The sequence below is a fragment of the Varanus komodoensis genome, unplaced genomic scaffold (genome assembly GCF_004798865.1).
Source record: "Varanus komodoensis strain SLA01 unplaced genomic scaffold, ASM479886v1 scaffold15, whole genome shotgun sequence".
In the NCBI taxonomy this organism is placed as follows: domain Eukaryota; kingdom Metazoa; phylum Chordata; class Lepidosauria; order Squamata; family Varanidae; genus Varanus; species Varanus komodoensis.
In genome coordinates, this window is record NW_025335440.1 from 19,931,889 (window position 1) to 19,944,402 (window position 12,514).

Here is a 12,514-nt window from a genome sequence, read left to right on the forward strand (position 1 = left end):
TTTTTATCTTTTTACTTAGTACTGAACATGTTTCAAAATGATCCATTAGATGCAGCCACCTGCCATGTCTAAGATTCTTACTATGGACCTGATGGGGTTTAGCAACATTCATTGAAATACAGATGGCACTGGAGGACAGTATTTTGCTTTGGAGCATGCCAGCCTCCCACTTAAAAACATCTAAAACTATTTTAAAAGTTCAGACGAGTCATGGAACCTGTTGGATGACAAGAGAAATATCTGTTGAGAATCCCAATGATAGAGCAGAATTTCTGAAGTGAAGCAGATTTGCATGTAAGCCTTTAAATCTCTAACCACTTTCAAAATGGATTGAATTATGTATTTTGGGAATTTACACACATTATAGGAAGCTATATGTGGGGGAAGATTTGGGAAAACATAGTATCTACATAGATACTGAGAAAGCAATAGCATACCAAAGTTGTTATGGCAGTATTGTAGAATGTCACCTTATTCAAGCTTTATCCTGAGTGTAGGGGCTTGCTTAAAAGAGGTTGTCCATAGAGCTCATGCTAATGTTAAATATAAGCATGAATAGATAACAATATTTAGATAACAGTGATTTGTGATATTGGTGGAGCAAGTGAAGTTATGGAAAGAGGTCTTAATCACCAGTGAACTCAGAAAAATCCATTGAGGCTCAAAGTCAAGTGAGCAGATGATGACAGGAAAAATAAGCAAAACAATAATTCCCCCCCCCCCCCGATTTAATAATACCTGAGGTAAATAAATCCTCTACGTAAGCAAGAGATTGTCTCGAGCTAAATAAAGACCTGATCCATTTTGCTAAGTAACTGAAACAATAGGCTTAGTTTCTTCTTCTTTGCCTGTTATCTACTAACAGGTATGTATGCTCTAAGAATTTGTTACAATATCTAGGGTGCAATTCTATGCATATTTAGTAAGGAAAAAGAATTCTTCAACTCCCTACTTTCCCTGCTAGCTGTATAGTAGGGCTTCATTGTGTCTAAATATGCATAGAATTGTAGCCTTAACCTATTACTTTACACCAATATGATCAATGGGCAAAAAGTTATAGTTCTGTGCATACTTCAGCAGATTCATTTGTGTCAACTTCCTAGCATTAGAATGCAATGATTTTGAAAACAAAGGATAAATATAAGAACAGACTTAGTTGTTCAAAACTTAGAAACAGGGCAGGAAAAGGTGTATAAAAATAAATTATTTTTTTAAAAACCAGATGTTTTTGATTTAAATTGGATATTTTAAAATAAAATGCTTTTTGACAAAAATCTACCTAAAGATAGTTTTCTATTTAAGATACATTATAGTCCAAAGGTTATTCATCATGAAATAAGGATTAGTTTTTAATTATGTAGCATGAGGCTGTATATTCATGAAAAGTTTACATTTTTTGGTAAATGAATTCCAGTAACCTATTTACAATGTCATGTTCTTCCACAGGTTTCTGTAGGATTATTGGGCAATTTTTCTGTCTAGAAGGTATCACAGATGGTTGGTTTTACAGTTCTCAAATTTGTGTCTACAGAGATCACATGGCTCTTCTTTGCTGGAAAATTATTATAAAATAAACATGCAGAAACAGTCCCATTGTTTCTTTGCAAATCTATGTACACAAAACCAATCTCCTACTTCTTAAGTGCAACGTTTCAAAAAATTCAATGACTAGAGGAAGATTGTTGGGCATAGAATAGATCTGCACAAGGAGCTAAGTGTGAGAAGGCAGAAGCAAGCAGTAAAAATGAAAGTAAAACCTTTTGAGCAGAACACTCCACAAGTCTTTGGCACTTTGTGTGTATAGTCTGATGTTTATCATATACAGTGGTGCCTCGGCTCACGAACACCTCAGTTCACGACCAAATTGGGTCGCGAACAGAAATTTCAGAAAAATTTTGCCTCCACATTGGGTGACAATTGTGATCGCGTCTGTCTCCCCCACCCCAAGTGGGCCCGTGATTGCACCCGTATATGACCGCGCTAGTGGTCGCGCTCGTGCAGGGAACACGGGTGTGATTGGGGTCGTGCTTGGGGGAGGGGGAGATGGCTGCAACCTTTGTTGTTTTTTGTCACTTTGTTTCAAATTTTTGTGATTAAAAAAATGGTTACAGAACGGATTAACCTTATTTACATTGAACCTTATGGGGAAATTTGACTTGACTCACAATCAATTTGGGTCGCGACCCAAACAGATTAAGTTCATGAGCCAAGGTACCACTGTAGTACTTTCCCTGGAGGAGAAAACCTATAATGGAAGCAGGCCGTAAAGGAGATCCAGTTTGGGGATATTTGAATGAAGTTCCTCTACCTACGGGTAAGGCAGGCATCTGTGCAAGTTATGTAGAAAACCATGATTTAAAATTACCCTTACTGACTAGTGATTTAAATCATGATTTAAATCGAATTCACCTTGGGGCAAGATGGCTCTGAATATGGGTTCTGATTAAAGATGTGTGGTAGAAGATTGTCCATGGAAATATTATTGATTATAAGAAATCATTGATTGTAAGATTATAAGAAATCTTATTGATTATAAGATATTGATTATATCTAGCCTTCTAGGCATAAATGCTTTCAATGTGGCTTACAGGTAAAAATAAGCAGTATTAACAGGTAATCAGGATACTTTGCACAGGGCAGTTGATGGAATATGGTTGTTTTGCTTATTCATGGGAAATTATCACTGTTTAAGAAATGCATTGTTTCATAAAAGAAGTTGAAGTGAACAACTAGAATGGATATAATAATAGCGAAAATGGAAAATAAAAGTTGTAATCTACACATCCCACCATGTGACTAACCATAGGAGCCACACAGATTATTCTAACATTTTGGGCATACTAAAATTTGTAGGATGCCAGTTGTAGTGCTTCATTTTCCCCTTAAAATCCAATATAAGGGAAGTGTATGTTACTGAGTTGTCATGTCTTGAAATATTTTCAAGTATTCCAATTAAAATATTGATATTTTATATTCAGTAAAATAAATTTCAACATTTTTGAATTTGTTTAAATGTAGCTCTTAAAACTGCACAAGTATACTTCATTGATTTTTCTCCCCTGTCAGTTATTTCGGTAGTTCAGTTCAACTACTTTTGGGTTTTGGAAAAACTTTCCAGATACTTGTACTGCATGTAATTAACACATTTCAGTTCTGCTTAATACAGGACAAATATGTTGGATTGAATCCCCATTAACCTAGAGTAGGTTAAAAAAATCTGGTTCAATATTTTCTAGACAATTCACATCAGTGTGTCTAATTGTGGGAATTTTCTGCAAAAGATCCATCTGCAAACTATGCCTAACTGACATGTCCAAAATTGGTCAATAATTTTCTAGCTGAAATTTATTAGGTGATTGTCTGGTAATATGTGTCTGTTGTTTCCCCCCCCCCCCCCCCCCACAGCTCTGCTAAGAAACAGGAGAAAGAAACATCATAATGTGGCTCACCTTTCACCTGGAAACGTGAATATAGCTTTAAAAAAAGATGGCCGACAAGAGTGGAAAAATTATTCCAGGTCCATTATACATTGAAGTTGAATATGACTATGAATATGAAGCAAAAGACAAAAGGATTGTGATAAAACAAGGGGAGAGATACATCTTAGTGAAAAAGACTAACGATGACTGGTGGCAAGTCAAAAAGGATGAAAATTCCAAGCCCTTCTATGTTCCAGCACAGTATGTCAAAGAAGTAACTCGCAAAGCACTGATGCCGCCCAATAAGCAATTGGTTGGAATGCCAAACAGCTCTCTAAAACTTATGCATGGGTTACAGAGGTCAACAGAAAATGTGAATAAATCTCCAGAGCTTTCTAGTTTTGGAAAATCATCTCCAGTTCAAGTTTCTGGCCTAGTTCGGGATGCCAATCAGAATCTGGGACCAAGCAGTAGCCCAGGTCAGAATACTGGTCTGAGCATGGACCTTGTCCCCAATAATGGGAAATTTATTGAGTTACAGGTTCCCAAAGTTTCCAATCAGAACAGAACCTTATCTATGTCCCACTTTCCTTGTTCTGAATGTATGGAAATAGAAAAGACCAGTTTCTTGCAAGAACAGTCCTGTGACTCTGCAGGTGAAAGCTCAGAAAAAATCCACCAGGATTCGGAATCGGGAGATGAACTCAGCAGTAGTTCCACAGAACAAGTGCAGGTAAGATGAGATGTATTAAAATAAACAATCTTCCTCTTTCAAACACAAGATTTTATTTTTACACACCATTCCAGTAATAAACTGCTATATATGTTTTTTCCCCTCAGTCCTTAATTCCAAACGTAGGGTCCCAGAAACTAGAACTGTCCTTTTTTGTCAGACTTTTCTCTGTATGGATTAGAATGTTGAGTTAGGATACTTACTGTTGTCTTAAAGTGAGTTAAAATAGTTAATGTTTCTTTGGTTATACTAAGAATTTGTAGTTGACTTGTTTTTGGAAATGTTCTTTAATGTATGATTCCTAGGAAATTAATCCTCCTTAGACATGTGTTTGAAATAGGATAGATGATAGAAAATATTAGGGACCATTACTTCCTCTTGAGGCAGTTGTCATGGTTTAAGTTGTTCTTAAAGCTGTCAAACATGGAAATTGGTCAGCAGAGTGGAGTAGTATCAATATTCTGTAGCATCTCTTAGTAGATGCTTAGTGTTGAGTACTCAACTAGATGTACTTTTCTGTTTACTCTTGAGGTTCTTTGGTCATAATTTTTACCAGGGATGTGGAGTTGGTACATAAAACTTTGACTCCTTTATTTATGTATCAATATAGGAAATAAATATTCTAATATATTTCCTATATTGATTGAATGCACTCAGCCTGCAAGGAGGCATTTCATCACTACTAACATGAATCATCAGGCTTATTTCTTGAAACCTAACCTGTTAAAATATATCCTGAAAATGTAACCCGAAAAAAATAGGTTACTCGCATTATCTGTGAAATAGGAATTTTAACATATTATTTATATGACAATTTAAATTTATTAGGAGCTGGAGTCAGTACATTTTTACTGACTCTGACAATGATTCCAGTAAATGCTTCTGACTCCACGATTCCAACTCTGACTCCACAGCCTTGGTCCTTACTTACCTTCTAGGAATACGTTCTAAGCTATTCTATTACAGATATGTGCAGTTGATTTAAGCTGCTTTAAGAACATAAGAAAAGCCATTTTATATCAGATCAATGGACCATCCAGTCCAGCACTCTGTTTTCACACTGGCAAACCCGTTGCCCAAAGCATTGCTCAAACAGGTTAGGTATAAGAGTTCCAGCTGTCCAAGCTCCTCAACAACTGGTATACACAGGAATGCCTTTTTTATAATGGAGGTAAGCCATAGTCTTGACTACACACTTTTCTTGGCAGGGTGATGTCTCTGCTTTTTAGTATGCTGTCTAGATTTGCCATAGCTTTCCTCCCCAGGAGCAAGCTTCTTTTAATTTCTTGGCTGCAGTCCCCGTCTGTGGTGATCTTGGAGCCCAGGAAAATAAAGTCTGTCACTACCTCCATTTCTTCCCCATCTATTTGCCAGGAAGTGAGAGGACCAGATGCCATGATCTTAGTTTTCTTGATGTTGAGTTTCAAGCCAACTTTTGCACTCTTCTCCTTCACCTGCATCAAGAGGCTCTTTAGTTCCTCTTCACTTTCTGCCATGAGAGTGGTATCATCTGCATTTCTGAGGTCTTTGATATTTCTACCAGCAATCAGAGACATCACCCTGCCAACAAAAGTGCGTATAGTCAAGGCTATGGTTTTCCCAGTTGCAATGTATGGCTGTGAAAGCTGGACCATAAGGAAGGCTGAGCGCCAAAGAATTGAGGCCTTTGAAATGTGGTTCTGGCAGAGACTCCTGCGAGTCCCTTGGACAGCAAGGCGATCAAACCGGTCAGTCCTAGAGGAGCTCAACCTGACTGCTCTTTAGAAGTCCAGATACTGAAGATGAAACTCAAATACTTTAGCCACCTAATGAGAAGGATGGACTCCCTGGAGAAGAGCCTAATGCTGGGAACAATAGATGGCAAAAGAAGAAGGGGATGACAGAGAATGAGGTGGCTAGATGGTGTCACTGAAGCAGTTGGTGTGAGCTTAAGTGGACTCTGGGGGATGGTGGAGGACAGGAAGGCCTGGAGGAATGTTGTCCATGGGGTTGCGATGGGTCGGACATGACCTCGCAACTAACAACAACAACAAAACACACAGCAAGGCTAGTAGCTGTTGATAGGCTTTTACTCCATGAATTTACCTAATCCCACTTTAAATCCATCCAAATTGGTGTCCATCATTACTTCCTGTGGCAGAGACTGGTAGTTCACAATAAGCAGAAGCAAACTTGTTTCCTCTAGATCAAGCAGACCTAGGGATTTAAGTGCCAACTAGATTCATTGGAACAAGTCTCACACCTCCAATAAATCTTTCAATAATAACCATTGTTTGGCAGTAGTCAGCTGTGTAGAAATTAAGGGTTTAGCAAGCTGTTTGTAGGCTGTTTGTTACCAGAACATTAAGTTCCAAACTGAATATTTTTACCTTTAAAGTGTTAAGCCAAATGTGTGTGCATGCTGTACAGTTAACTTTAGATGATGATTGCCTTTCAGGTCAATTCATGGGTAGCTGGTGACATAATATAGTCTGGTACAGTCCGAAGGCTGTTTCAAAAAGAGCGGAGGATTTTATTGTATACTTTTTCAACCCAAAATAGAGGCTATGTTATAGCATATTATGATTGCTATAGTCCTGCTTTCTCTAGTTTCTTTGCTTGACCTTTCAAGTAATCTCTCAAATTTTAGTTATTAGTTTACAACTTACAGTAAATGTGTAGAAAGCATTTTTTGATGCTAGCAAAGAAAATGTAACCTCATGTTAAAACTGAGACATATTGAAGTGCCAGTGTATTAAAATATATAAATAACTTCTATACACTTATTACCTTTTCTGCATGAGCAGCTTGCAATTAAAGGATAGACTGGCATCCTTCGGACATCAGATTTTGTAATGACCAGGTAAAAAAATGTACTGATAATACAGAGAAGTTAACATCTGAAGGCTACTTTCTGAAGTTGTATTTTCTCTGTTAGAATTGCATTTATAATATATGTAAATAATGTTTACTATAATATATTTAAAGATGGTGTAAACATGCCATAGGGCTTGTTTCAATATGGAAGATCCAACATGGATGGGCTCACTATGAGTGAGATTTGCAGAAATATTGTTTTTGTTTTTTTCATGAGAATGTAGTGACTGTGTCTCTTAAATTGTGGGGGGACAGTGAATATTTAATAAATGAGTAATGGAAAAATTGTGAGCTTAAGTGGACTCCACGGGATGATGGAGGACAGGAAGGCCTGGAGGAATGTTGTCCATGGGGTCACAATGGGTCGGACACAGCTTTGGGACTAACAACAACAGTGAAACAATGCATATGCATGAATGCCTTTGCAAGTACATCTGGCCCAAGTTAGACTTGCATTGTAAAGTGACCCTTCCCCACTAGGTAAGAAATGCATTTTAGTGTAACAGTTCTTTAGACCAATAAAAAGATCACAACAAGTGCAAGCTTTCAAGATTTTAGATTTTTAATTTTTTCTTGTGAGTTTCAAAAACAAAAAAAGTAAAAATAAAAAAGTGTTTGAGTTTTGGAGTTATGATTTAAGTACTTAATGGCATCATGATGGTTGTGCTCTGTAAACAATGAAAACCTGAAAATTAAAATAAATAAATAAATAGAGCTGTGATACTAGTTTCAGAGTTTTAAAAAAACACAGCAATTTGTATTTCTAACATCCTCTGTACATCCTGTGGTATTACCATTCATGTGCTCATTGTCCTCTTCTTAATATGACTTCAGTGGAACTTCAGTGGAATTTCCTTTGTTATGAAAATCACAAGCTATGTTTTTGTAGGAGGGAAGTATATAATGTGTTTCTGCACATTTGTTCTTATGTGTGAAGATTTATTGGCACAGTCTTGTTATTTGAGATATGGCAAATTGCTTTCTTTTAATTTCTGCTCCACACCTGTGAAAGAATATTCACAATAAATAATGTTCATAATTTTATCTGAACTATCATAAGTGAACTTTCAGCATCAGTAGCCCAGCAGTATAGGAACATCTTTCACTTTGAAAAGGGTGAAAGCATTTGTTGCCTAGGCTGGTTCCTTCCTTGTAAACCACATTTTATTTGAAAGCAGCATCACATTCACACAGGTTCTAGTCTCTGATATGGAACATTCTATTCCAGGTACCTAGCTGTCTCTGGTGGAGCCCCTTTGCTGATATTTGGGTAGATTTTGGGGGGTTTGATTTGGAAAATGTGTAGTTGTTCTTTGGACTTTTTTCAGTTATAAAAAGGTGTTGCTCAAATATTTGAATACTCATACACAGGAGTGTAGGAAAAAAGATTTTTAAAATTTTTATTTCATAAACCATTCTTATATGGAGTCCACAAATATAGCCTGGTTTACAACTCCACTTGCATTTGTGTTCCTTACAGATTTTCTTACCTTTCATTTCAGGAGAAGGGCCATAGGTCTGTTGTAGAGCATGCGTTTGCATGCAAAAGGTTCCAGGTTGAAATCCTAGTATTGTCTGTTGGGGCTGGGAAAGCCTTCTCTCTGAAACCTTGGAGATATGATGCTAGTCAGTGTAGGTGCTATTTAGCTAGATGGCCCAGTGGTCTGACTTGGTATAAGACATTTTCCCATGTTTCTTCTTAAGGTCTGCATCATGTGCAAAGTGAAGAGCTGGGAATTTCTCTCACTTGACCTAGAACTATGAATATGGCATGAAAAAGTTAGTATCTATTTTCATATTTGTCAAGTACAAGGGAGTAAGCATTTTGTGTGCATGAAGAGAAAAGGGTAAGGAGGTGGGGGTCTAAACGTGTTTATGCTGTGTTTTGGAGAAGAAAAAAGTATAAAATATTCATGATATTTGGTAGGATCAACTGTGTCATGTGTGAGAGCTTGGGATAAGAAATACAAGCTATTGGACAGTTTTCTGCAAGACAATCAGTGGCTCTTGCTCCAGGCAAGTAGATTTAGGGACACCTATTCTTTATCAATAACAGTGCTACTGATAGCCAAACAGGTACTGTCACATCTGGACTATCATAGTCTATTTCACTGAAAGTCAAGTGTTGGATTTAAATATATTTGTCGTGTTGATGAATATAAAAATCTGTGTTTACTTGCTCAATGTAGAAGATGGGTAGACAACCTGGTACCCTCCAGATGCTTTGGACCTAAACTCTCCCCTAAGGATGAACTAGTATGGCTTATTATGGGCAAGTATTATGGAAATTGTAGGCTAAAAAATCTGGAGCATGCTTGATTAGGGGAGACTGTTTTAGAGCTTGTTTACAAAAAGTTCACAAATGATTATATGCAAGTCATGCTATGCAGCTAATGCTTTTCTGTAACCTTTTTGTTTAGAGTTGCTTGAGGATTTTGTTCAGTCCACATTTTCCAGTGAGCTAGCCTGCTGTCCACTTCCTATGAAACTGATTGGTGGGAGGTTCAAGAGAGATAAACAGAAGTACTTCTTCACATTACACATACTATGGAGTTCACTTCACTGATTTGGATGATTTTAAAATGGGATAGGACAAATCTGCGGAGGAGAAGGGTATCAATGGCTACTGGTTGTTTTGGATAAATGGCTACTGGTCGTTTTGGATATGTGCTGCCTTGGTATCACAGGCAGTATGTCTGTGTGTATCAGTTGCTGTGGAAAATGAATGGGTTTGCTATTGTTGTACTCATGTCCTGTTTACAGAATCCCATGGGCAACTGGTTGGCTACTGTGTAAACAGTATGCTAGATTAGCTAGACTCTTTACCCAATCTAGCATGGCTCTTTTTATGTTTTGGGGCAAATAGGTATTCTGGAACGCAGTTATCCCATCAGTTTGTTCACTTATATCTGAATTGTGTAATGCAGTTCTTAGTTCAACCTCCCTCACATACTGTATTTTAGAATAAAATGCATGTGTTTTCATTTAAACTAATAGCAAAACTGTTGTGAGGGCATGGCACAGGTTTAAGGATGAATGCATGCAAAACAACACGTTTCATGTATCTCTCCATACCCAGTTTTGTCTGGCTCATACCTACGTTTATGTGGACTATAACCATTTACCAAACTAAACATTACCTTTTCTCATTTATAGAAAAGTTACTATTAGTAGAAAGCACACTTAATCATTACAAATATAGACACTGACCTATTTGCAAAGATTGTTGCCTTTCATCCTCTTTAGTAATTGAGCATTGCATAAACTGAGAAGTACTAAAGGGGATTATCACCAGGAAGACTGTCTTGCTTTGGTGAATTTTGTGTAATAATCTGTAAATAGACTTTTTACTAACCCTGAAAGTTTACTTTGAAACGGTACAGTCTTGCTGATAATACTGTAAGCATTTCTTAAGGAATGTGTGTTGAACATCCAATTTTTTGTGGATTTTTTGAGCCACTATCTCTTCAAATAAGATTTATTTAAATGTTTAAAATGTACTTTATTTCATAGCTCTCTGGTAATGACTGTCCTGTATCAAATTCATGATTTGCTTGTTCTCACACTGCATAAATTGATGGAAGGGGAGGTAAATCAGGAATAAAGGATGAATATATTCTTCTGAGAGGAATAGATTTGTTAGGTCTTAGCAATCTTGTCAGATACAAAAATAAATTTTCTCACAGAATAATCCTTTTTCTTTTAAAGGGATTGAGCATTTTGAATAAAAATTTGTCATGCTGGTATTATAAGTATTAACATTCATAGTTAATCAGTGTTAAAAGTGGTCATATTTAGCATAACTCAACTTGCATGCCATGTTCACCAGGGATTGTTTTAATGTCTTTGATAACAATTCACAGAAGAATTGGTCTTTTAAGAAAACCCATACACTTTGTTCCTATATTGCTTGGCAGATACTTTGCTTTCTATATCTAGGGTATGGTCCAGTTCTTTGTGCTATGAGCCAGCAAGAATGCTAATTATGATCAAAACTGTTAATGCTGACATATGGCTTTGAGGAACTGAGATGAGAACCATTCTTTATCTTGTATCAAGTGGCAGATGGTAGTCTCTTTCTGTCACAAATAATATTATGGATAAAAATGATTGATTTGGAAGCAGAGAGATTCCATATCTTACTGCTAATCCCTGATAGCTGCATTCTTTACTCTCTTTTTGTTTGATTTCATTAATATGTCTTTTTCTTCTTCTGCAGTTATTTGAAATGGGGTGGGGGCAGACTGCAGACAAGGAGCCCCAGTTTACAGTCAATTAAAACTAAATATGTTGTTCAAGGCTTTTATATATTTATATATCAATAAAACATTAGTGTTGGTCATAGCTAACTTGATGCTACACCAAAAAGCAACACCTGTTTTGGAGACAGCATTAACCCAGAATTATTTAAACATCTGGCTTAGTGGAAACAAGGAAGAATGTTAGTGCATACTGCTCTTTTGCACCTGCTTAGCTTTTCCTGCTAGAGCCTCCCAATATAGGAAGCCTTCCTCCATGCTTTGTTTAATGTTATGTCCAAGGAAGAATTTCTTGCCTGTTCCTTGCCTAACAACCTAGGATTTTAAGCCCAAACACAAAGCCTGTATTATGGCTGTAGCCTGTTAGGAGAGCAATAAACTAGGTTGTTTGTCAGATGTAACATTAAACAAAATGCGAATTGATTTCACTGAAGAATTTGCTCACTCGAGATAAGCTAAAATTCTAAACAATTCTTGCTTGCCATTGTGTTCATAGTGGCCCTGCATGTTTAATTATTTGTAGGCTGCTTTGTGTGTTCATGCTAGCAAAAAGGTCTGCATACCCTACCGCATAACTGTCTAAAGCTAATTTATCTGTTTGTAAATTTACATAGTAACAGCTATGTGGAATTCCAAAGAATTAATTTTATATTAGTAGACTAACATTAGATGATTCCTTTGATGTAGTCTGTTACAGCATTACTTGTTATACTAATGCTCTTAAATTTTCTATAATATAGTTTTTTTTAACTCTGCAGTAGATTACCTGCTTTTCATAATTTGTGTATTTTGTGACAAATTAGTATTTATGACAGTAAGGCAAATGTGTGCTTAGGAAAGCTGCTCATGTGTTACAGATTCATTGAACTCAAACTAATGGAAATGAGGAAGTGGTCTAGTCCAGTTTGGGTTTTGTTTTTTTGCCGAGAACAGATGTTTCATTGAGTGCAAACAGAGCACTGCTATTCTAGTCTAACGTCATTAGCAGTATGGGCTTCTCTGTCTCTTTCCTAGATTGTACTGGCACATGTACTTATAGTTAAAAACCTACTTAAGTTAAACAAAGGGAAGTAGATCTATCACAAGCAGTTCAGTTTCCAAATATTCTTCCAAAATAGATGGTTTGTGATGACCTGTGTGATTATAGAAAGTATATTGCAGTCTCTTGATAAAATGCCAAACTTCATGAACAGTATTCATATTTGTATCCACCTTTGATTTCAAGGAGCTTAAGGCAATGTATGTAG

The 12,514-nt window shown here is 36.7% G+C and overlaps 1 protein-coding gene across 11 annotated transcripts in view; it reads left to right on the plus strand.

The window, feature by feature from the left end:
• Positions 1–12,514, plus strand: part of ARHGAP12 (Rho GTPase activating protein 12) — a 67,351-nt gene that overhangs the window by 14,616 nt on the left and 40,221 nt on the right. For all 11 annotated transcript variants that reach the window (XM_044424663.1, XM_044424662.1, XM_044424659.1 and 8 more), the window contains exon 2: positions 3,406–4,152. In XM_044424663.1, the coding sequence (XP_044280598.1) occupies positions 3,487–4,152 (666 nt within the window). In that variant the 5' untranslated portion in view covers positions 3,406–3,486. The remainder of the gene's footprint in view (positions 1–3,405; positions 4,153–12,514) is intronic.